Source organism: Typopeltis vanoorti, chromosome 10 (assembly GCF_054136105.1).
Source record: "Typopeltis vanoorti isolate ZY-2024b chromosome 10, IOZ_Tvanoo_1.0, whole genome shotgun sequence".
NCBI classification, from domain to species: Eukaryota; Metazoa; Arthropoda; class Arachnida; order Uropygi; family Thelyphonidae; genus Typopeltis; species Typopeltis vanoorti.
Window position 1 is genome coordinate 107,291,352 of NC_143558.1, and position 27,688 is coordinate 107,319,039.

The 27,688-nt window shown below is 36.3% G+C and overlaps 1 protein-coding gene across 7 annotated transcripts in view; it reads right to left on the bottom strand.

Moving 5' to 3' along the window:
* LOC150102659 (serine/threonine-protein phosphatase 2A 56 kDa regulatory subunit gamma isoform-like) overlaps positions 1-27,688 on the bottom strand; it is a 315,572-nt gene that overhangs the window by 14,842 nt on the left and 273,042 nt on the right. For 5 of the 7 annotated variants that reach the window (XM_090399676.1, XM_090399670.1, XM_090399673.1 and 2 more), the window contains 2 exons: positions 20,034-20,135; positions 899-971 (listed from right to left, as the gene is read on the bottom strand). In XM_090399676.1, coding sequence (XP_090255802.1) covers positions 899-971; positions 20,034-20,135 — 175 coding nt within the window. Of the gene's footprint in view, positions 1-898; positions 972-19,882; positions 19,985-20,033; positions 20,136-27,688 lie in introns of all 7 variants that reach the window. The other 2 variants (XM_090399671.1, XM_090399677.1) reach the window with 2 other exon arrangements.

Consider the following 27,688-nt stretch of genomic DNA (forward strand, 5'->3'; position numbering starts at 1 on the left):
TTTAGTGACAATAGTGTATTGAACACTGAGATAGCACACAGGATAAACTTACCTCACACTAATTGTTGTAAAAAATAAAGTGAAAAACTTATTTTCAAAATGGAAAAACTTGGAATGGTCTAGATTGATGACCAAACAGGTTGGCATGCTCCTTTAAGCCAAAGTATTGATAAATGACTTACTTGCAAGAACACTTTATTTACATCATCTATGAACATGCATCTACAAGTGAAAGAAAAAAAGCAGCGATTTGCTATATGATGGTGGTACAGAACAAGATAAGTTGTCCAGGTCCGGTGCAAACATATTAAGCATTAATTATTTTTGAATCTTTTGTGGGTGGGATTATAATTTAAAAAATGGAAAAAATTCAGCAAATGTTTAGGTAATCATATCAGAATAGTTTCAATTAAAGGTCATATCTTGAGCTGAAAGTTTCAGTTGCTGAATTTTATTTTATTCAACAGTAATGTGAAGTTAATAGATCCATGACATTCATTATGTGAGAGTAGCAAGCAATGGCCATCAATTATGACTGCTACCCTCCATAAACATAGGATATTATAGACTGTTAATATCTACCAAGAATGCTCAGTTATCTGGCCATCCCAGATAACTGGAGTCAGATGGAATAAATAGCAAATTTTTTTAAACCTTTCGAAAACTAACCTAAAAAATGTATTCTATGATTTCTAAGCAATTAAAAAATGGAAAAATTTGCAACCATTTTAGGCTGATTATATCTGTCTATAATCTACAATTTACATGCTTATGGATATCTCCCAACTATACACATGAACCGAGAGATTTCTAATGGAATAAACTTATTTTAACAGTATTCTTTAAACATCAGAATTTACATTCTACCAATACGAAAAAATTGAGTTACAATACACACCTGTGGGTTTTTCACAGCTAAATTAGCAACCTTTGTCCATGCTTCATCCCTATCCTTCACCCTTTGCTTTTCACTAGAAAAAAAAAATATTCAGTTGATTCCAACACTATTACCTATAATTCTTTGATTATCATCCTGTGTATAATTCTAAGTTAAAACTTTGTGCTAATTTAATTTTTGTTATTAAACAGCATATAACATTAACTTCTATTTTATGTTGTTGTTTTTTTCCCTATTATTTACAACAAACAGTTATAAATATTAGTAAATAGTTGGTATAATGTATTAACAGTGGTATAAATAGTTATACCACTGTTAATACATTTCATAATGGTTAAAATGCACAGCATTTTGGATTGCCTCAATTAATGCATATATCCAACAATACGATAATGGGAAAATCATGCAATTATTTATTTATTTTTTTTTTTTTAATATCATGTCTGTAGAAGTATGAAAATGATCCCAGAAGACAATCAAGAAAGAAAACTACTTCACAATAGCATTCTGGTATTTTTTTTTTTTTTTTAAATGTAACTCCCCACATGAAAGGCTGTAAGGCTACCATACATTAGCTATGAGTGAACTAAGGATTTTTTTTTTCCTAGTGATAGTCTTGGACCAGTTATCTCTGAATGGCATGGCAATGGTGGAGAATGATTATGTATATTAATTTATTTATTTTGACCTAGTCTAGAAACACTGCTCTGGAGACCAAATGAACTTTTTTCAAGCCACTTCAGGCCTCCAGTAAGCAGGGGAGTAATCTTACACTGGGCAATGAAATTGATCCCCCCCCCCTCCTAAAGACAATCACTAACATACATGTCCACAGTAAGATTCAAACTCACAGCCTGTTGGTTGCAGAGCAGATATGCTAACTTAGCCAATCAGGCTGGCAAGTATGTGACAAAATTTCAAAATGAATGCAAATGGAGGCCTGGAGTGACTCAAAAATGTTCCATTTTTGTTTTTAAAAGAATAGTATTTCTGGGAACACACACAGCAAGTTACTAAATATGCTACAGATTTGCAATTTTTTGCTAAAAGGCAGACATTAAAATTAAAACCATTCTTGTCTTATTTCTTCTTCTTCTAGTTCCCATCTGCCATACGGCCGGGGGAGGGTAGCTATATGCTACCATATAGCTACCCTACCGTTGTCTTATTTATTGTAGATAAATCAAAAATGACAAGATTTAAATCAAAATTCTAATGACGTGACAAATCATAGAAAATATTCTAATTACAAAAGTTCATTTACTCCCATCCAACCAAGACAGTAATTATGTGTATCTAGAATAGAAATATTACCTCATATCACTTCAAAATGTTTAGCATTCTAGCTCAATCATTGAGGATTTTTTAACCTTTGAACATTTTGTAAAAAAGTAAAGGTGATTTAAATCTTTTAAATTGGACTATCAACTGATATCCTAAATACAAGATTTTATTAAATTATGTGTATCTAGAATAGAAATATTACCTCATATCACTTCAAAATGTTTAGCATTCTAGCTCAATCATTGAGGATTAAGTCTATTAAGCGAAAAGGTATGGGATTCCAACTCAATGACTATAAATATATTCAAAAGTTCTTATCAGTCTCGCACAATGATAGTGGGTCCTGCTGGAATTTTATTTTTTACCTGATAACAGTTATATTTGTTATGCTACTTCTTAACAAATAAAGACATATTAATTCACACCAGATAAACCAACATTTACAATGCAATATTTATGCTGCAGGACATTATAATGTCCTCAAATAAAAATACACAATCCCTTTATCCACTAAACTGGATTGAGGGAGAAAAAAAAACTATTAAGGGTAAAGCTAAATGATTTGAACAATTACATATTTTTACTGGAAAGAAATCAATAAGCACATAAAAATGAAAATTATACTATCATATAATATAGCAAATCAAATAAAAATGCATACTTCGTGATATTTCAAAATGTGTTTTTTTTTTTTCATTGCTGGTATACATTAAATTGATATTTTCAGCTTTCTATAAAATATTTTATATTTCCAGTTAAGATTCTATTCTTAAAGTTGTCCAATGGTGAAAGGTAAACCTCATTTTTCATGAGGTTTACCTTGCTAGCCCTCCATTGGAACATAAGGAGTTTCGGAGCTAGGGATCATAGAGGCCAAAAAACAGAAGAACCCAAGACATATTCAAAAATGTCATTTCATTATGAATGTGACACAGCACTCTGTCATGATGAAAAATGACATCTTTTTTGTGTTCACATCGCTGGGACATCATCTGGCATTACAAGGGATTACTGCTGTTTTTCTCTGCTGAAAATGAAAGGTTCCTACACAGTATTATAACATTTACCTTCAAGTTATGTATCTATGTTCTATCACAGAGTAAGAATTTTCACTTCCTTATACACATCAGTTATTAATGTCAGAAAGCATTAACAGATGTTAATGCTTTCTGACCTGCCCAGACACATGAAATGTTCCATCATTATTAAATACAATTTTTACATGAATGTATCATCTTCCTTAACATGAGTCCATCATATTCTAGAAAATTCTTGGCATACTAATTAGTAATTTGTTGTCATTTTGCAAGAACTGCAATTGTCCTTGCAATTCTGGCTCTCTGGTCATGCAACTGTAAGGCCAGAGAGCAAAATGTTCTCAAAGAATTTTCTGGGATTACAGTATGCTGATGTCACTCCTCAATGCACTAACCTCTTTTAACTTTGCATGTAAGACTAGCAAATAAACGTACTCATTCTGAAAGTCTTACTGATGCAACAAACCAATATACATCTAGCATCATATATTATTTAAAGAAATTAACAACATATATGTTAATAAATAAAATTATTTACTTATTATCCTATATTTCAGCAAAGTTAAATCAGCATCATCGGGGATTAATACACTTGTATTAGACATGTGCATGCAAGCACACTTCAGTAACAAATATGAAAAATCTGGAGAGATACAGGAAGACCTCAAGTTTTACAATTACACCATTTACTGCTTTAATTTCCTTAAACAATATATGATGCTAGAGAATCAATATATAAGATGAAACTCTAAGATTACAATCATCCACAGAAATAGTCGAAAGCAAGGGCCACAAGTTTGGCAAGTTAAAACTAAAACTAGTGAGGGAACCCAACAGGCTAGCCTTCCTTAAACAAGGGATAATAAAGTAATTCCCATTTGTGTTAAATTAAAATACTGGTTCCATTCCAACAAGGTGCTCTGCATTTATAAGTGCACTAGCTTTGCCCTACTACCAGAGCAAATTAGCATGATGCACTCGATGCTTGCCGCCACCAATGAAGCTATTTGTATTCTGCAAGAGGAGCTCTCTGCAAATCTTTGGATGATCCTCTCAGACATCTCGAATGCATCCGTTGCCAAGGAATTCTCAAAATAAAAAGTCAGCAAATCAAAAAGTTGAAAAATGTAACAAAAAAAAAAAAAAAAAAAAAACTCGCTGTCTCCAAGACTGCCTGAAAACTGGGATTAATTTATCCACTGCCATCATCAAAAGAGGCAACATTAACGCACTCAGCCAAGTTCAAAACTTTGCCATTATGTTTAGATACATAACAGCCAAAGATTTCATGATCCAGATCGAGCATGGAATCTACAAACTTCCTGCAAGTAAGGCCAACAATATTAAACTTGATGTAGCTAACGTGCTATCACAAGTGAACTATCCTGCAAGCAATCTGCCCAACAGAGAATACAAAGCTCTTCTGCATCTAAGAAATAACAAAAAAATAATAACCCTGAAAGCAGACAAGGGCAATGCTACTGTCATTTTAAACCCGTACAGATTACATTACAAAAAAATGACCACCCTTCTTAAAGAATGATCCACCTACTTCCTACTAAATTATGACCCCACCCACATGCAGATTACAACCATCCATAGACTACTAAAATATGTTACTTCCTGGCTGGCAGATAACCAACAAACTAGCTATACATTTAGCTAACGTGCTTTCCTGTACTACTGGCAATACCTTGTCACATATAAAAAACAGCTCATTATTTTAAGTCCAGTATACAAGACCTCACTAACTTAATGGTCAGTTTCGATGTCTCCTCCTTATTCACAGATGTCCCACTTAAAGACACATTGGCACTTATCCAAGCAAAATTTCCTCCCGATATCTCAGGGCTTTTTCAGTTCACTAAAATTTGAGCTAATTTGTTTGGCAAGGAACATTCTACAAACAAATCTAGAGTATATCGATGGGCTCCCCCCCACACACACACACACCACGACTTTTTCATGGAGCCATTTCAAAAAAGAATTCCTTCTCCCTTACACTATATGGATATGCGTGGATATATGTGGACAATGTGTTTGCAATTTGGTCACATGGCTGGGACAACTTACACACTTTCCTTTCCCATTTGAACAGTCAACATCCAAAGATCCAATTCACGACAGAAACAGAAAGTAACAACAGTCTGTCCTTCCGAGACACCCTAGTTACAGGACAACTAAATGGATCCCTGACCTTCACAGTTTACAGAAACACACACACACACACACACACACACACACACACACACACACACACAGGTAGTTACATCCATTAACAGTCCCCTCCCAACAATTTGGGTCTATAAACACCTAGTCCACTGGGCAAAATTAATTTGCTCATATAACAGTGCACTCGTCCATTGAACTCACCACATTAAAAAAAAACACTTTTTTGGCCAATGGATACACCTCCCACCAAGTACAAAGAATTTTAACACCACATGCCCAAACCATCCCTTCCCCCCATCCAAACATAGATACCAGAAAATCTATTACCATCCACTATATGCTTGGCATCTAAGAAAAAGGTAGCCAAGATATTAAAAAAGCACAATCTTTTGACCACCTATAAACCATACAAAATGCTACCAGCCCTTATCCACTCCCCAAAAACCAGCTACAACCTCTGGATTTACCTGGAGTTTACCCAGCACCCTGTAACTACGACCATTCTTATTATGAACAAATATCATTATCATTATGTTTGTTCATAATAACAGATCCCATGCCGTGGATACCTGGCATGGGATCTGTTGGAAAAAAGCCATGGCTATGCTATAGCTTATTCCACCAAAGCAAATTCAAGTCATTCGAGAGACTTTTCCTTGAATCAGCTGCAACTCTCACCAACTATCCCAACCTAAACAAATATGGTTGTATCAGACCCCCCCCCCCCCCCCAAATTGGAAAACCTTCATAAGCAGACAGTCAGCTTAATGATCAAGAACACCTAACCAAAGCCAATAGGTGGCATAATTATAGGACTTTAGGTCTTCCTGTATCTCTCCAGTTTTTTCATCTTTGTTACTGACGTGTGCATGTGTCTGATACAAGTGTATTAATCCTTGATTATGCTGATTTGACTTTGGTAAAATATAGGATAATAAGTAAATAATTTTAGCTGTTAACAAATAGGTTGTTAATTTTCTTAAACAATATACGATATTGGAGAATCAATGTACAAGCCTAAATACTAGGATGACAATATAACATCAAATTTTGAAATACTTTCTAAATAAATTTGTAAGTGAAGCATTCCACTCTATGGAAAGTTTTTAAATTTTTGCAACAAGTTTTTTGTTTCTCGAATGAAATTCCAATGCACATGCATTCATACACACCCACATACACATTCGCATGAACCCACAAGACACTTTCAGCGAATGAGTTGCAACTCGCATCTGTATCATGTTTTAGTGGCAAAAGATTACTTCTTTTGCCACTAAAACACTGCAATTACTTTTTATACATTTATAAAACTATGAGACTGCATATTAAACACATGTACAAGAAAATTTAAATCTCTCTTTAAAATTATATGTTTCATTTTTGGTTGTCTGTTACTTTCTTGGCAATAAATATAACTGCTCAGATAATTTGTACGCACACTGTGCTGATGTAACAATTTATACATATTTTACCTATATATCTGGATATTCATAATCCATGAAAAGTCCACAGTCATTCTTTAAAATTCACACACCTGCAGCTCACTCACAATTGTACTACATGCTCCTAAAGTTGTGCAGATTCCTACTAACTTATTCTGTATATACTTTACCCATAATAAATTAAATAGAAATTTTAAGAGATATTTCAAAAACAAATCTCTTCACTGTGTACTGCTTAATTAGTGATAGCCTTGGGCCATCTATCTCTGATTGGTACCAGTGGGGATTGAACTGCCCACTCAGTCTCCAAAAAGTTAGATAGGGCTAAATGGCCTCGCCTACTCCCGTATACGGGAATAAAAAGGCGTTAGCAGATTTTTTTTTATTTTTTTTATAAAAATATTAAGCACTATTAAGCATGTCAATCGTGAAAATAAAAGTAATATTTAACTACAAAACAAAAATGCAAAATTTACTACAAACAAATTTAAAAATGTTACATGAAAATTAATGACCTCTCAATATTATTATTATTAAGAGAGACCTCCAGTGAGTCAGGGACTCATCGAGGGAGGCCGCATACTACACACACACACACACACACTAGCTATCTATCATACATATTCTTGAATTCAAACACACTGCTTGCACTTACAAGCTCCTTCTTAGCGGCCGTCATCCTCAGCTTCCAAGGATGCCCTCATGTCCTTTCCCCACCCTCCAATAAATTGAAAAAATTCTATCAATGAAATCCTGTATCACCCTTTCAAAAGTTTGTAAGTCTCAATCATATCATCCCTCTTTCTCCTGTTTGCTAGTGTCTGCAGCCTACAAATTCTCAATCTGTCTTCATAATCAGTATTCCACAATCCTGATATCATTTGTAACACTATCTTATATACTCTACCCAATATATCAGAATCACAATGGAAACCAGACCTGCACACAATAGTCCTAGTGAGGTCTTATCAAGGCCTTGTAAAGAGGGAAAATGTCATCCTTACCTTCACATGAATGTTCGTTTCAGCATTGCAATCATCTTTTGAGTTGTATTTGCAATCTTTGCTACATGGTCCCTGAACTTCAACTTCCTATCTACTAACACTCCAAGGTCCCTAGCCTCATCAGTTTCTTCTAGTATAATCCCATCAATATAATACGACATTGGATATCTAATCATGCTGAAGTGAATGACTTTACACTTACTGATATTGAACTGACACCCATTTTCCAATGCCCACAATTCCAGCCTATTCAAATTATTCTGCAAGTACTGCATATCAGCAGCATTCCTGATTACCCTACCTATCTTTGCATCATCAGCAAATAGCTGTATATCGCTTGTCAAATCATTCCAATAGCATTAATGTACAGACTAAATAACAGTGGACCAAGCACTGATCCTTGTGGTACACCACTGGTTACCTTAAATCTTGCAGACTCACATTCCCCGTATACCACTTTTTGATATCTGTCAGTCAGTCCTCCTCTTATCCACGATAATATTCTATAACCCAAACCCATATTCTCCAATTTATGCAACAGTCTACCATGCTGTATTCTGTCAAAAGCCTTACCAAAATTCAAAAGTATTATGGTATCCATTCCCCTTGTCTAGTAGTTCAATGGTAATTTCGTTACAGAATGTGAGCAAATTGTTAAAACATGACCTTCCCTTAATAAATCCATGTTGTTCATTGCAAAGTAGAGATTCACTGTCAACCCATTTCTGAAGGCAAGCCCTAACCAATTTTTCCAAAATCTTCACCACCACTCCTGAGATACTAATTGGTCAATAGTTGGATACATCAGTCTGTGCACCACTTTGTGCAATGGAATTACCATAATTTCCTTCCATTCCTGCAGAATCTTCCCTGTTCTGAGACATATTAAACAGCCTGGTCAAAGGAATGGCCAGTTCAGATGAACACTCTTTTAGCACACATGCTGATATCCCATCAGTCCCTACTGCTGAATTCTTTTTCAATTTGTGCAACAGCTCTAATACTTCGTCCTTATACACCTGCATTTCTTCATCTAGTGAAGAGGTAACAGTGTGCTCAATGTTGCATACCCAGGTTGATAGCTTTTAACAAAATAGGCACTCATTTAGCGAACAACCTCTTCTGCATCTGTAACCCTCACACCATCAGGATTTTAGAAGAGTTATTCTTTCATATTCATTCTTTCTTTTACTTGCAGCATATCGATTGAATTCTTGTGGGTTGTCTTTAGCATGCAGAGCCAGTTTCTTTTCACACTCAGACTTTGCTTTCTGTACAACAATTGTGACTTTTCTATCCTGCTGCTTATAACATTGATAACGGATGTCATCCTTATGCACACGGTATTCCTTCCACATCATCCTTTACTTATGAATTTCTTGCTTAATAAGATTACACATCCATTTGACTCCTATTCTATTTATTTTTTGAACTCTCGGGACACATTCTGATATTGCATCATTTAAGTATTACTTAAATGCTTCCCATGAACTGTCGATATTCTTTCCATCCAGCAACCAATCCCCACTGAACTCAATATACTTCTCAGTTGGTCATAATTTCCTGCTTTGTAGTTAGCATGTAACCTTTTCTGAATGGAACATTCATAAACTTAGTCACTTCCCAAGTGAGTACTGCATGATCACTGTCACCAATGGAAGGCAGAATAGTTACATCTTTAACTGAAACGCCCTCTGATACTATAATCAAATCAAACACTGTTTGACTTCGAGTTCCATCTGTCACAGGCTGCTTGAGGAAGTTGTCCCACAACAACAACTCAAATGCATTTTCATTTTTCTCTTGAGATTCTACTCCTACTAAATCAATATTTGGATAATTAAAGTCTCTCATTATAATTACTCTTTTCGTGCTCATCTTTTCTATTTGGTGATGCATTTCTTCATCACTAGCAACCGATCAACCAGGTCTATAACAACACCCCACTATGTAATTGATCTTGTTAGATCCCACCTCACACAAGATGGCTTCAAACTCATTGCCACATGAAATATTGTTAGTGGTACTACGATCATAGGTCTCAACTCTAACTGGATTCAAGTCATCTGATATCATTAGCAACATGCCCCCTCTTCACCTATCCTCTCTATCCTTCCTAAAATTACTGCACTCTTGACACTCAATACCAATTAGTAAGTCTGATTCTGATAGCCAGGTCTCACTAATACCTGCAATCTGAGGTCGCAACATTTGACTAAGGCAACAAACTCTATCCCTATGTTTCTGATACTCCTAGCATTCGTGTACAGACTTAATAATCTACCTTTTTTAAATCACTTAGGGAATTGAAACAACGTAGATCCGAATATAAATTAAATAATACTTTAATAGATATTTCCGATATTTCGGCAATGTCTCATTGCCATTTTCTAAAGGAACTTACAAAAAGGCAGGAGCACACAGGCCCTAACAATACAGTAACTGGAAATGAAGATATGAAGCTATCTTTCTCCTAGAAGTCCTGATGGTGCCCTCTGGCGGGCTAAGTAGGCGTTCTTGGCCGTTGGGCTGAAGGTCTGCTGATGTATGCCTCCCAAATTTGGGGCAGTCGCATACAACCAAATTTGTTGAGGTTTGGAGAGTTTCTTAGGGCAGAGGCTGATTCCATAAATAATCTTTCGAATTTATATTTGCTCCGGTGTATTATTTTTGCTTTCTTCCACCGTATTCTGTGGCGAGTATCCAGAGCATGGTCTGCAAGACCAGAATAGGCTATATTTGTAAAACCGGATGTAGTCCTTGTGTTCAGAAATTCTGATATTCGCTGTCCTGCCTGTTTGGCCAAAGTACGACAGTTTACAACTGCAAGGGACCTGGTATACACCAGGTAGGTCTAGGGGAAGTGGATGGTCTTTGGTAGAGCGGATAAGGGATGCCAATTTTCTGTAAGGCCTGTAACAGGAGGTGAGGTCATGTTTTTTTAGAATTTTGGTAATTTTTTCTGAGGTGCCTCGGATGTAGGGAATGGTGATGGATTTAGAGTAATCTTTTTTGTGGCGGGGGAGGAGGAGGGGGGCTGTGGTTTGTAGGTTTTAATATTTTTTGGATTTTTTTGGGGGGGTAGCCATTGGCTGAGAAAGTGTTGAGGATGTGATTTAGTTCAGTGTTAAGGGCTATGTCGTTAGAACAGATTAGTTTAGCCCTGTTGTATAGTGTTTTTACCACTCCATATTGTTGTGAGGGGGGGGGTGAGATTGTTGGTGGATGTATCTGCCTGTATGGGTGGGTTTTCTGTAAACTGAGAAAACCAAAGTTCCATCAGGCTGGCGGGTGACTAGTGTGTCTAGGAAGGGGAGGCAGTTGTTTACCTCTTTTTCCAGGGTGAACTTGATTCTGGCGTATTGGTTGTTTAAGTGTGTAAGGAAGGAGAGGAGTGTTTCAGAGCCATGTGGCCAAATAGCGAACACATCATCAACGTAGCGAAGCCATATGGTTGGTTTTTGTGGGGCAGAGGCTAAGGCTTTTTCCTCAAAGGTCTCCATAAAGAAATTGGCTAAGGGTGGGGAGAGTGGTGAGCCCATGGCTGTCCCCTCTATTTGTTTGTAGAATTTTCCCTGCCAAACGAAATAGCCTGAGTTCATTGTGAACTGAAATAGGGCTGAGATATCGGGAGAAAATTTAGCTTGGATTAGCTCTAAAGTTTCCTTGAGTGGGACATTGGTGAATAAGGAGGAGACGTCGAAGCTGACCATTATGTCATTATGTTGGAGTGTAAGGTTTTCTATGCTGGCTTTGAAGTGGGCTGAGTTTTTTATGTGTGATGGTGTGTTGCCAGTATAGTGTGTGAGCTCTTTGGCCAAATGTTTAGCTAATTTGTATGTGGGGGGAATCTATGCCATCCACTATGGGACGTAATGGCACATTTTCTTTATGTATTTTTGGGAGTCCGTAAATACGGGGGGGGGTATAGAGTTAAACGGTTTTAATCTGTTGGTAACTTCTACAGGCCAAGAAGTGACTTTCTTAAGGATGCTGTGAAGTTTTCTAATTTGTGAGTTGGTGGGATTGTAATTGATAGGGAGGTAAGTAGCCTGATCTAATAGAAGAGCATTCAACTTACCTTTGTAGTCCTTTTGGTTAAGTACTACAGTTGCATTTCCTTTATCCGCTTTGGTGATAACTAATTCTTTATTATTTCTCAATTCCTGTAGGGCTTCAAATTCCTTGTTGGATATATTGGTTTTGGGTGGTTTTGCTATGGAAAGGACACAAGCTACATCCAGTCTTACACTGTTGGCGATTTGATGTGGAAGGTGGCGGATTCCTCTTTCAATCTGGATCATAATATCCTCACTTGGTATTTTTTTGGGAGCAATGGCGAAGTTGTGGCCACTTGAAAGCATGTTGAGAGCTTCAGGCTTCAGGGTGACTGAAGAAAGGTTGATTACGGTGTTGGTAGCAAGTTCTGGATTGACGGTGGAATTCTTTTTTAATTTATCGAAATTCTTCATCTGTCGGCTTCGTATCTTTTCAAACTCTTTGTCTGCGGAGGTACACGAGACATCATGTAAAATTGTCCACAGTTCTTGATTCAAAGTGCACGAAAGTTCCTCTTCGAGGGTACGAATAGCTTCGTTAATTTTGGCTAAGCCTAACCGCGTGGCGGTGATTTGTTCTCGAAGTAACGCGTAGCTAGCGCAGTTGTATATACGGAGCGCTTTTTGCGAAACAAAACGGTGCTTCAATTTCACACAGTTCGGGATTACCTTGTTATCCCGGCAGCGTTTCAGGAAAGTCAGACGATTTAATTGTCTAGACAGCTTCATCTTCATTTTACCATATTGGCGAGTGGAAACTTTAGAATTAATCCAAGCTAAATTTTCTCCCGATATCTCAGCCTTATTTCAGTTCACAATGAACTCCGGCTGTTTCGTTTGGAAGGGAAAATTCTACAAACAAATAGAGGGGACAGCCATGGGTTCACCACTCTCCCCACCCTTGGTCAATTTCTTTATGGAGACCTTGGAAGAAAAAGCTTTAGCCTCTGCCCCACAAAAACGAACCATATGGCTTTGCTACGTTGATGATGTGTTCGCTATTTGACCACATGGCTCTGAAACACTTCTCTCCTTCTTAAGACACTTAAACAACCAACACCCAATGATCAAATTCACTCTGGAAAAAGAGGAAAACAACAGCCTCCCCTTCCTAGACACACTAGTCACCCGCCAGCCTGATGGAACTTTGGTTTTCTCAGTTTACAGAAAACCCACCCATACAGGCAGATACATCCACCAACAATCTCACCCCCCCCCCTCACAACAATATGGAGTGGTAAAAACACTATACAACAGGGCTAAACTAATCTGTTCTAACGACATAGCCCTTAACACTGAACTAAATCACATCCTCAACACTTTCTCAGCCAATGGCTACCCCTCCCCCAAAAAATATTAAAACCTACAAACCACAGCCCCCCTCCTCCTCCCCCGCCACAAAAAAGATTACTCTAAATCCATCACCATTCCCTACATCCGAGGCACCTCAGAAAAAATTACCAAAATTCTAAAAAAACATGACCTCACCTCCTGTTACAGGCCTTACAGAAAATTGGCATCCCTTATCCGCTCTACCAAAGACCAACCACTTCCCCTAGACCTACCTGGTGTATACCAGGTCCCTTGCAGTTGTAAACTGTCGTACTTTGGCTAAACAGGCAGGACAGCGAATATCAGAATTTCTGAACACAAGGACTACATCCGGTTTTACAAATATAGCCTATTCTGGTCTTGCAGAACATGCTCTGGATACTCGCCACAGAATACGGTGGAAGAAAGCAAAAATAATACACCGGAGCAAATATAAATTCGAAAGATTATTTATGGAATCAGCCTCTGCCCTAAGAAACTCTCCAAACCTCAACAAATTTGGTTGTATGCGACTGCCCCAAATTTGGGAGGCATACATCAGCAGACCTTCAGCCCAACGGCCAAGAACGCCTACTTAGCCCGCCAGAGGGCACCATCAGGACTTCTAGGAGAAAGATAGCTTCATATCTTCATTTCCAGTTACTGTATTGTTAGGGCCTGTGTGCTCCTGCCTTTTTGTAAGTTCCTTTAGTAAATGGCAATGAGACATTGCCGAAATATCGGAAATATCTATTAAAGTATTATTTAATTTATATTCGGATCTACGTTGTTTCAATTCCCTAAGTAATTTAGAAATGCATAACCAACGTATAAGCCTATCTACGAGAATTAATAATCTACCTATTTGGTCTTTTGTATTGTGTTGTCTGCAGTCTGTCTGACAGAGTTGGACAACTTGCAGATCTCTATTCTTCTCTAATGCCTTACATGTGTAGACATCTTTGCACACATTTGATGTGTCCAAACCAGATGAACACAAGCCTGAAATCATTCTCTCCTCGTCAAAATTTCCATGACAAAGCCCATTCCCATCATTAACACAGTTATATAACATTGTTGCTCTTACACTCACATTCAAACCATTCCTCCCTTTATAATTTAGTTTCCCTGACTCTCTGTGTTACATCTCATACCAGTTATTAGTTTTTTCTACTCTTAATACCAAACGCATTCAGGCATAGGCCGTCCCTCTTATACAAATCCAATCTTCCCCCAAACTCACTTCACACATCCATTCTTTCTACAGTCTATACATTAAATCGTTTGCCATCATAGCCCTACTTCTTAATACATTTTTATCATGGCGAGGTAAAATACTGACGATTTTCACTTTCTCACTCTTCACTTGCACCTCTTCCAACAACCCCCTTTCATGTCTTCTCTCATACTCAACTTATCACCAGTTAAGTCGTTAGTACCTACTACAACTACAATTTTGTTCACTTTTCTTTTCTGAATTGCTTCCTTTATATTCTTAATTTTTGCCAGGAAAACTCGATGTTATAACTCGCTCATCTATAGCATGTTTTATTATAGAGTCACCATACCAAATAACTTCCTTCTATTTACTAACGTCAGTTACTTCCTGACTTACCTGTTTCCTTGTTTGTTGTTTCTTATTTTCCTGTTTATTTTTCATTTTCTCCCTCTGTTCATTTAAACTATTTAAACACCTCTCACCTTTTTGCAATTCCCACATGATCTCTCTCTGATGATTTGCTTCAACTTCTCTATTTTGGAGGTTAATTCATTTTCATTAACCTGTTCCATGTATCTAATAATCTCGTTAGATGGAATAACCTTCTTGTTCTTGCCTGCGGTGCTTTTTTAGCATTACATTTCTTGCTCTTTTTTGGCACCATTTTAAAAGTATACTAAATATTGAAATATCTTAATAAAATATGTGATAAAATACTAATTACACTAAAATCTACTAGTATACTACAAAACACAATTAAAACAGAAACACTAAATTCGTTGACCAACTACAATGTATCCTCAAACCAGTTGTCTGATAGCTGTTGCTAAATGTAGTACAGTTGAATAATTGTTTTTTTTTTTTTACAAGTACATATAACGGTACTTGATGACTTTGGAGATGGGCTAGACCAACATTAGAGACCACCAATGATAAATAACATTCCAGCGCCTATATTTGGTAGTATGTATTAATATTGCTAATTGAAGTGTGATGGATACTCCATTATAAAAATACCAATAGTGCAGTCAAAAAATAATCTGACATAGAATAAACAATGCTTAAATTTTAGCAGTGTCCACCTGGAATTTTACTTAAAATGAAGAATATAAACAAAGCCTAAAATAATAATAATAATAAATTGGGATGCTGTGTCAATATTTAAAAATTGTGCCAAAAAAGAGACCTCAGAATGAGCAACGGATAATATTTTGTAAACAAAAAAATACCTCATATATGCAGCACCAAATGGTTGAAATACTCCTAGTTGTATAATGAGATTTTCATTATCACCATAGGTGGACAACCTTCTATATGGAAAAAACTAAGTCTGCTTGCACTGAGAAGAGTCCAACTTTTTATCAATAGTTATCATAATAGGAGAAGATATTCATACACATCCACATATACAGGCAGATACCCTTCATGCTTATTTCCACCAGTGACCTCATCCTAAAAATGAGAATTACAAAGATGCTCACTAAACAGAATACTTATCAGTGATGTAGAAAAAAGAAAGAGCTTGGTTGTGTAATTTGAACAAATAGCCATGGCTTTGTAAGTGTTTTGAGAAGGATATATATTTCTGCACGCATGGATTTACTGTAAGTGAGCCATTAGGAATTCATGTCACAAGAGTGCCTAGAAAACAGAGACAACTGTTACTTTCTATTTCTATCACAAAGTTTATTTTAGGATGTTGGCTGTTGAGATGCACTAAAGACCATGAGGCCAAAACAGCAAACACATCAACAATGTGGTGCAGCCAGACCAATGATTTGAGTTAGCTGTGTTGAGTGCTTGGCAACATTCCCTCTTTAATTAAGAATTCCCTGCATTTTAAAACATTAATAAAAATTTAACCTTGACAGATTCTGACATCATGGTCGGCCTTGACATTAATTAACAGTTCATGTCCCTTTGGCAGAGACCCTTTACTTTGTTAAGACTCATTTCCCCTCTGACATAACTTACTTATTCAAATTCATTATTTATTCTGGTTACTTCTTATGGAAAAGAAAAATATATCAACAACTGGAATGGAACTATTATGCTCCTCCACTACCTCCCTAGGCAACTTCTACGTGGAAAATTTTTGTAAATCAACCACCCAAACCAATGGTCTGGCTACACTATGTTGTTGATGTATTTGTTATTTGGCCTTGCAGTCCAGACAAACTGGATATCTATGTAGTGCATCTCAATAACCAACATCGTAAGATAAATTTCACGATAGAAAAAGAAAGCAACAATTATCTCCTCTTTCTAGATACACTGGTGAAGTGACTTCTCAATGGCTGATTATCCTTTTCCACTTACAGAAAACCCACACATGCAGTAAGTTATCTACAAAAGTCATCACATTTCCCAACAGTACAGTACAGTATCTGCAAAACACTTATTTGAACAAATAGCCAGGGCTATTTGTTCAAATGACAGTGTCCTTGAAACTGGGCTCAGGCCTCTGCAACACATTTATAGCCAATGGATACAACCTTTATAAAATAGACAAAATATTGTATACATCCCCATCCCTTCTGCAACAGCACATAGAAGAAGAGGGAAACTATTCCCATCTCTCATATATTAAGGGTACATCAGAAAAGATAGCTAAACTGCTCTATAAATATGATCTCCATTTGTTCTCGTGAAAATCAACTTCATTCTCTTTCACATCTTGGAGTGTATAAAGTTCCTTGTACCTGAGGTTTAGCCTACTTTGGACAGACTGGTACACTAAAGAACACAAAAATGTATTACATAGAATTTGCTATAGATCCGAGAGATTATTTTCCGAATTAGCATCTGCTATGAAGCACTCCTCCATCCTCAACAAGTATGGTGCATTAATTTGCAAAAGATCTAGTAGACATTCTGAGATCAGATAGCTTGACTTCTCCAAATTAACTTGATGGTTAATCAGCCAATTGAGGGTGCCATGTAAGGACATTATTTCTGTTACAATTTGAATTGTTTTCCAATGATTCAGTTCATTGCCTATGTGCTTGTCACAGTTATAATTTATGCTCTGAAGAAGCTGCAGATAAAACCAGTGAAATATTAGTAATTTCAATAAATTAACCCACCCCCCTTTCTTGGTGTTGTTTATACCAGGAATCCTACAGACTTCTGCAGCATCATCATCATCTGCATAAAGTGAACAACAGAGCTGAATATCTGTATTGATATCAAGCCTAATGCCTCTTTCCTTCATAATATGATCCATATATTTGATGAATAACAACAGTGGTGATAATGTGCACCCTTGTGTCATATGTTTCTTCAAAAGAAGAATAAAAATTCGATCAAGTTTTTTCTTATTAATATTTATTTGTCCTATATTCCTATGAATATAAATTTTTGATACTAATGGCATCCAAGTTATGAAGCTCATCATCTAAAATACAACAGTGCATCGATGCCTATTACGTCCATAGGGTGTGTTTGATTGGATCTGTCACAAAGGCCTACATGCCGTGTAGGCCTTTGTGACAGATCCAATCAAATGTTCCAAAAATGTGATTTTTGCGGTACCTATGTAACATCTCCATTTGATGGAAGAAGAAATTGTTATGAAATATGTACATGAGATTCTTATTAAAATTTGGTTAAAATCAAGTAAATTTTGGTTATTGAAATATGCCAAAATATTCAACTATAGTAAGCATAATTAAAAGAGTCTCTGTTTCACTATATAAGAATGCTATTGCATTGCTTGTCGATGGAACAGATAACTAAATTGAGCAATCACATAACAGTGCAACAGATATTGTAAACAAAGAAAATTAAACCAGCTTTTGGCTTTTCTTTCTCCCCAAGACAATAATGCTAAGATAGAAAATGCTATCTTAGCATTATTGCCTTACAGAGAAAGACATTCCAGTATTAATGCCATGATTTAATTACTCCTCATGGTCATACAATGTTTTTGCTCACTTCTTTTCATCATAATCTGATTTTGCCTTTCTCACAAGGCTGTCACTCAATTTGTTTATTCTTCATACTAATTCTTAGCCTAGTCAGTACTTTCCTCTTAATATGATATCCACATTTTATTTTTATGTAGCTCCAGCTTTAATTTTATTCATCCATTTCATTCCCAGGCAATTTATTCTCTTTACCTTATGGGGGGGGGTATGGCCATAGCTTCTTTAAGACACCTGCTGACAAGAGCTTAGCACAGCTGATTCCTCTACCATACAGTGTCTTATGCCAAGGAGTATGCTACTGCTTCAGTTGTCCTCAATTTATTACATCACCAGGATTATAGTTTCACATATGCCTCTTCTTAATCAAAACCCTAACATGAGCTGTCACCTCTACTTTTCAAGAAAGCTCCACGATAATCCTTACCAAATGAAAATATGTCACCTCGTTATCAAACAGGTTCTCATGTGATGCTATTACTATTAATGAATCCATTATACAAATGGCAGGAATTTGATGATGATGATGATGATTATACAAATCCTTTCATCCTGTACTGTTTAAGGCAGTTATCTCTCAATAACTTTTTAAACTCGTCTTCTGCCACTTGAATGTTTTCTCCTCCTTCCAGTCTACATCCCTTAGCTGAAGTCACCCATAATCACAGTTCTAATATCCATATTGTTTATCTGTCTGTGCGGTGCAGTTGATAGTCTTTTTCAGTTGACTCTGATCTGTAGCAGCAGACTATTATATATTTTGTCCTGTTATTTTCTATTTCACATCAAACAGACTCAAATGCATCTCTCATATCACCAGCACTCCAGATCTCTACCTAAGTTGGATTCTTCTGATATCATTGGTAATACACTCCCACCACTAAAAAATCTTCCTGTTTTGTTTGACTTCCTTGAATACACTATATTGCATTGTCTAATTTTTGTAATAAAAATATTTTATATACAAAACAACAGTAGGAGTCTTACATTAAATGGAATAACATATATATATTTTAATGAATGCAAAGATAATCTGATCAGTGTACTCTGTATAGCATGTGATTGCTAAGGTAATCAAGACAGCTACACCTAAGGTTTAAAAACATTGAGAATCTATGAATACAAAACTTTGACATACTCACATCGTTTAGTATGCTAGAAATCGCCACAAGTATACATATATGGTATACTTGTCACTCCAAATCAAGCTATCTTGATCTGGAGTGACAAGAATCAAGAAACAAGAATATTTTTTTCTAATATTTTTCTGTTTTATTTATCTTCTCATCAAATGTGAAAGTTCTGTATAAGACTATAGACAGCACCAGTTAATTAACAATACATAATTTACACTAGTTGGTTTATCAAAGGTTAAGATAACCTGGTAATTTTTCTTTAATATTAAAAATTAACTGAAGATTAGTTTACAACTGGCATATGTTTAAAAAAAAAGAATGGAAATTTGCTATGTGCTGCCACATTGGGTGGAAGTGGAAGCATTGCATTAAACGCCATGCCCTGTGGAACTTACTTTTTTCTTGCTTGTTTATAGTGATCGGTGCATTCATCAAACAGACTCAGGTTCATCTTCATCAATAACTTGAGAGCATTGTATATCAGGCCATGGATAGTTCTAATATGAAATGAAAGATGCATTTAGTAAGCTACAACAATAAACTTACATTTGCTTCTCCTGTTTATAGTTCTGTGCACATTCGTCAAACAGCTTCTGATTAATCTCCATGAACAACTTCAGTGCATTGTAGATAAGACCATGGATTGTTCTGGCATATAAAAGCAGAAACCAATAATACTAATTTATTGTACCAATAATATTAATTTATTATCAAAAGCAGTTTGATTTCATATGTTAAGAAAGTAAAAGTAGTACTAAAAATGTTAGAAATAAAAATAAGATTTAGGAATACCACATTGCTCAAAAGAAGTAGCAAGGAAGCAAGAAGAATGGCTGCAAAAAAAAGGTAATTTCTAAGGCATATTAATGCTTATAAACATTATACTGTATGTATAAAGAAGATTTACAGAGCTAAATAGCATTAATGATCTGATTACAGTCAAGAAATTAAACTACATGCAAAATTAAGCACGTAAGAAAAGCACTTGAATTCTCAAATCAACAAAGATATTATGCATCTTGTGTGGCCAGCCAGGCAGCAGGCTAAGTGGTTAGTATCCGCTCTCCAACCAAAAGGCTGTAGGTTTGAATCCTGCCGTGGGCATGGATGTTTGTGATTGTCTGTTAAAATACCAGTAGTGGTGGTTGGCGGTAGATGGCATTGGTGTAGATGATGAAGGTAGTCGCAGTTGGCGGAGACAGAGAGTTGTAGAGTAGGTGCCCTCCCTTGATGAGTCTTTGAACTCCCTGGAGGTGTTAAGTAATAATAATAATAATATTTCTACTACACCTACATAATTTCATACAACACATAGTAATAATCACAGTAAAACACATTTAACAAGAAATATGAATATATTTTTTATAATCTTCAAATTTACCATTTTACTCAAAATATATCTCATTATTCAAGTAGACGCATAATGGGGGACGAGAAATTTTTCAGTTGCATTTACTTTAAAGATATGCTTATTTGACAGACATATCTTTAAATTAATGGGTTCTAAGTGCATCTTTCTGACACTATTCTTTCTGAATAAAAATATTTTTTAAATATATTATTTAAAGAGATTCTTTCTGCTGAAACATACTCATTTTAACTCGACTGCAATATCATTTCTACAATAAAAGGGATAAATAAGTTGTTCATATAGCAATTCTATAATTGCCTAATTCAAAGAAACTTGTTTATGAAATGATGCTGGCTTATATAAAAATAGTCAACAATACAATTATATTTTTACTTATTATGAAAATTTCTGAGCAGTACTTTATTTCTGAACTCCTTAGCCAGCAGTTCAGAAATAACTGAGGGTAAGATTATTTAGTCCATGATTGGAAACTCCATCTATTCTTGCTGATTTGTACTAAACAGTTTGTAATAATCAGCTAAATGTTAACAAAAAGTTATGTTAGTGGGAGTTAATTCCTGGTTTTAGAAATACTTACAAAATGCCATCTATACTTTTAATCCAAAGGAAATTTGAAGAACTTTAATTCAAAAATTAAGCTTTATTTAAATATTTTCTTTTATTATTATGAATGCTATTCATTCAAGATTGTAAACCTAGTGCACTTACATTATAGTCAGGTTTGAGGATTAGATAATCTACAAATTTTACTCTTGGTATAGATCCTATGACCTTCTCTCATTGACCAATACTCTTATTCATAGTTTTGCTGGTGAAGGCACACTTCATTACTCCCACTCATTCAACTAACCCTGTAGTCCACAAACATCTAGTTCTTCTTCAAGATCTTTTACAACCAGTGCTTTAAACACTGGTTGTAAAATAACTCCACACCATTCTTCAATGGGACAAGGATAACCATCTTAACTCAAATGCTATCAATGACAGAGCCTTGCCTTTTCTCTTGCAAGAAAAGGGGATCCATATTCCCTTGCCATCAATAATACACAAATTAACAGATGGGACCTGATCTCTCTCTAAGTGTGTGTGTGTTTCTCACTGTGGCATTTTGTGTAGTATTCTATTTATTTTATCTGATATGCCAACCTTTAAACCTCCTGCAAAATTAAAGAACTTATTCAACTCCTCCATAGATCCCCTTCCTCCCCTGGCCCACCCTGAAGTATGAACATGGGGTACTAGTATACCATATTCAATGCACCTGTATCTTCCCTTATATAAGTGAAACTGGATGCCTAGTTTTATCAGAAAAAAAGGAACATAAATTAGTTAATTTATGTTCCTTTAAATATTTAATTTAATAACTAAGGTAAATCTGGCCTTTCCGATCATGCCAAACCCTGAAGAAAACATTGACTGATTAAAGAAAGCATATCAAAAGTTCCTGGCAAGTAAGTCAGCTTGTGCTCTGAGAAAATCCAGAAAAAAATGTAAGAAATTGAAGCACTTTGTAAGACTAAGTAAACAAAAGTAATGAGAAAACTTTGTTGAAAATACAGAAAATAAATATCAGGAAGGTAGAAAAATATTCTGGGGGTTATTGAAAAAGCTTAGAAATGGAGGAAAAATGTTTAAAAGAAATAAGAAATGATCATGATCACATGAAAAACTGAAAATTACCTAGATGTCTGGAATAATTACTTTGAAAGATTGCTAAATGAAAAAAGGAATGAGAACATGGCAGTAAAAAGCAGGAAGGTAATCATGAATATATATCAATGATTGAAGTAGAAAAAGTAATCAAAAACCTGAAATGTAAAAAAGCAGCTAGAGTATAAGATATATGACCAGAAATGCTCAAATATGGAGCTGTAAAAGTTTTACAGTGACTACACCACATAATTTAAAAGGCCTGGTTAGTGGGTCAAATTCCAGAGGACTGGAGTAGTTCTCATAGTGCCCATATATAAAAATGTGAATATGAGAATTACAGAGAAATTTCCCTCTGTAAGATTTATGCAAGTATACTTGGAAAAATTGTGGAAGGGAAGCTTGGAGTAAAACAAGCTGAACTGAGGCCAAATAGAGGCTGTAAGACCAGATTATCTGTAAGACCAGATAGCTGAAAACCAGGTGAATATAATAAGGATCTGTATTTCAAGTTTTATAAATCTGGAAAAGACATATGACAAAGTGTCAGGAGAAAAGCTGTTCAAAATGGTGCAGTTATATAGTGTAATATAGGCTGGCCTGGCTGGCTGAGTGGTTAGCATATCTGCTTCCCAGCCAACAGGCTGTGGGTTCGAATCCCACGTAGGCATGGATGTTTGTTATGTCCTCTCCCAATATGGACTGGGTCACCATGGGAGCAGTAGACACAAAACCTCCCACAATGGGAGAGGCCTTCATCCGGTAGTGAGTAGAAAAAATAGGCTAAAATTTATTATTTTTTTTTTTAATTTATATAGTGTAATGGGACATTATATTAAGCAATATTGAGTCTATATTTGAATTATAAGTCAGCAGACAAAACTGAAGGAGATATATGAAGTTATGATGTTAAATCAGGTATAAGAAAAGGGTGCACATTATCTCCACTGTTATTCATCATCTATATGGATCACATTATGAAGGAAAGTGATATGTTAATGGTATCTTATTAAATCTGATATGTTAATGGTATCTTTTTTTATTATCTCATCTTGATGTTAATTTCATCTCTTTTCTTTATGCACATGATATTATACTCCTAAATAAATCCAGTACAAGTAGGCAGGATCATTCCCTGATAAATTGAGTAACTGGTGTAATAAATTTATCATGAAAATCAGAAAAGAAAAAAAAAAGACAATGAAAATAAGCAGAAACATTGAAAAGAACTGCTTGATTGGAGAAACAATAAAACAAGTAAAACATTTCAGCCATTCAGGCAGAATTTTAGTGAAGACAGCAAAATAAATATGGAAATAGACAGTAGGATGAGCAAAGCTGATATGGTAGGAAGTCGGTTGAATAAATTTATATGAAATGAGAACGAAATTAGTCAAAATACTAAACTAGCTGTATACAAGACAATGTTCAAATCAATTTTCCCTTAGGGATCTGAGAGCTGGGTTAAAACTAGAATGTTTGATTAAAGATGGGAGACTACAGACATGAGAGTGATGAACAAGATTAGGGAAATGAGCAGATGGCATCAATGGCAGATCATATTAAAAATGAGGATATTAGGAGAGAACTTGACATTGTTAGCATTCATAAATCTGTCAGAAGAGCTAATTTCATGTATTATGCTTAAACAGAGTGGAATAGAAAAGGACAGCAAAACAAGTGTTCTTTGCCAGGATGGCAGGAAAAAGACCCAGAGGAAGATAGAGATCCAGGTGGATTGATATAGTAAAAAGTGCCTTAAGATCTGGAATCTACCAGAATCTTGACAGATAACAGATTAATTTAGAGGAAATCTCTTGATAATTATGCAATAATTTCATGCAGTACTATCACAATATGCTTACATTCCTAAAGGTACATGTCATGCATTTGATGATGATGAGAAATTAATAAATAAATAATAAATAAATTAGTAAATATTAATAATAAATAAAATATAAATAATAAAAAAGTAATAACAACATCTCTTCATCCTTCTGAAAACCAGGTGACCAAATCTGGGCACAATAGTCCATGTGTGGCCTAATCAAAGCCTTATACAATGGAACAAGAATCTCCCTACTTCTACACGTCAGTGTCCTCCTCATCATTCCCAGAAGTCTTTGTGTTGTCTTCACAATTTTGGCGATGTGTCCCCTAAATTTTAGATCCTTATCCACTATCACTCCCAGATCTCTTATTTCCTCTACTTCCAACAATATATTCTTACCAAGCATAAATTCTGCATCCCATCTTTGTTTTCCAAATTTTAAAACCTTACATTTTGCAACATTGAACTCACATCCCCATTTGCTTGCCCAATCACTCAATTTATTCGTCTTCTTGCAAGACCACAACATCTTCACTACTCTTTATGGTTCGTCCCAACTTTGCATCATCTGCAAACAACTGAATATCTCCATCCAAATCTTTGCCAATATCATTAATATACAAGTTAAATAGTAATGGCCCTAAAACAGATCCCTGAGGCACTCCACTAGTGACTTTCCTTTTCCTGGATATTGCACCCCCATACACAACTTGTTGATACCTATCAGATAGCCAGTCTCCAATCCAATGCACTAATCTAATATCCAACCCCATCTGCTCTAGTTTGACTGTCAACTTATCATGAGGTACTCTATCAAAAGCTTTTGCAAAATCCAAATATATTACTGTGTATCCTTCTCCTCTGTCCAAGGAAGCAGTCACTTTATTGTAATAAGTAAGTAGATTACTAAAACACGACCTCCCTTTAGCAAATCCATGCTGTCCATCAAAGATTATACCATTGTTGTCAACCCAACTCTGGATCCTAGTTCTCACAAGCTTCTCCAACAACTTAACCACAACACCTGACACACAGATAGGCCTATAGTTTGATGCTTGAGTTCGATCACCTCCTTTATGAAGTGGCACAATCTTGCCCTCCTTCCACTCTTTAGGGATTTGACCAAGTGCAAGACTCGTATTAAAAAAATATGTCAAGGCAGGTGTCAACTCTCTGGCACATTCCTTCAGAATACGCGGTGATATATTATCAAGTCCCACAGCCTTATTTACATCTAGTTTACTCAACTCCCCAAACACCTCTTGCTCACTTACAGTCAGTCTCTCCTCCCCATCATCAACTGCTCTTAATCTCTCCATGAAGTCACATTCACAAGATTGAAAGATCTTTATGAACTGTTCATTAAGTATCTCCACCACACATTCTGCAACAGCTGTCTTTATACCATTTCCTCCAATCAATGTCATCCTTCCATAATCATTCTTTCTTTTGCTGGCTACATATCGAAAGAACTCCCTAGGATTCTTTTTAGCTTCATTAGCTAACTGCTGTTCATACCTCTCTTTAGCTACTCTCACCAACCAAGTCACTCTCCTTGCCTGGTCTTTGTAGAACTCATGAAATTGGTTACTTCCACTTCTCTTATGCTGCCTCCACAATGCCCTTTTTCTCTGTATTGCATGCTTAATCTCTTTATTCATCCATCTCACACCTAACTTATTTAACCTTCTCACCCGTGGTATACATTTAGACATTGCATCCACTAAATAATTTTTGAAAATCCTCCAAGCTGCATTGATCTCTTTTCCAGCTAACTCCTCATTCCATGCTACACCTGCAAGCTGTCTCCTGAGCTCTTCATAATCACCCCCCTTGTAGTTCCACATATACCCTTTTTTCACTGGGGTCCTTGCACTGCTGGCAACCACCCAAGTAATCACCTCATGGTCACTTTCACCAATTGGTGGATGATTTGATACCTCATTGATAATTACATCCTCCGATGAGATGACCAAATCCAAGACCCTTAATCCTCTTGTGCCCTCTGTTACATACTGTCTGAGGTAGTTATCCCTCAAAAACTCAAGAAACTCATTTTCTTTACTTCCAGTTGCTATCTCTTCATTCCAGTCTATATAGCCATAATTAAAATCACCCATAATGATCACCCTTTTCTTATTTGCTTGGCTTATTTGACTGTACATTTCACTATCACCACCATCCACATTACCAGGTCTATAACAACATCCCACCAAGTATTTGATTCTATTCACCTCTATCTCACACCATACTGCCTCAAAACCACTGGCCCCATTTCCCTCTTGCATCTCTACCTTGTATGGACATAACTCTTTCTCTATCATCAATAGCACTCCCCCTCCCTTTTTACCCGTTCTATCCTCACGAAACACATCATACCTTTCCATCTCTATTCCTGTCAGGATGTCATCCTCATCTAACCATGTCTCACTTATTCCGACAATCTCTGGGTGCACAGACGCAATTAGTGCAACCATTTCATCCGCCTTGTTTCTTATACTTCTAGCATTGGTATACAAACACAACAACTCATTTCTGGATCTACAGCTAGTTCCACTGATACCACTCACTCGATGTGATCTCTCCATGCTGGACTGGGGCCATTTCCCTTTCTGCTTCTTCATTTTAGAACCCTTTGCAATTCCATCTGTTTCCTTTTGATCCCTGATCATCCCATTACTTTCCTGCCTACACATTCTCTCACCTCCTCTTGGAGCATCCACCTTTCTCACGCTGTGTATCCCTGTCCACCCTGAGCCTTGCCGTTTCCCTGCTCCTCTTGCACACCCATTCTCTCATTTTCTATACTCATACCACTCACTTCCACATTCATTTCCACTCCTTCAATCTCTCCTGTCTTACTCTCCTGCTCTTCCACATCACTCCCCTCTCGATCTGATTCATTCTCTCTATTCACTTCTCTACCTTCCAGCAGCAGTCTCTCCAAGCGACTCACACCATAACCACTCAAATGCAGTCCATCGCTCCCATACAGCTCACTTCGTCCCTCAAACTCATTCCACACATTAACAAACTCTACTCCCATCTCCTCACACATTTCAGCCAGAATATCATTCATAATCCTTGCTCTCCGCCTCATTTCACCACAATCATACCTAGGCAACACACTGACCACCCTTCCTGTCACACTATTCTCCTTTATCTTTCCAAGCAGTCTCCTGACATTCATTTTGACATGCTCTTTGTTCTCTCTCAAATCATTCGTACCAATTAATACAATTAACTCTTTTGCTCGTTCCCGCCTCATATTCAATGCCTCAATCACTCTACTCATTTTACCGCCTGGAAAACATACCTTGTGCATTTTATCCTCTAGCACACCTTTAA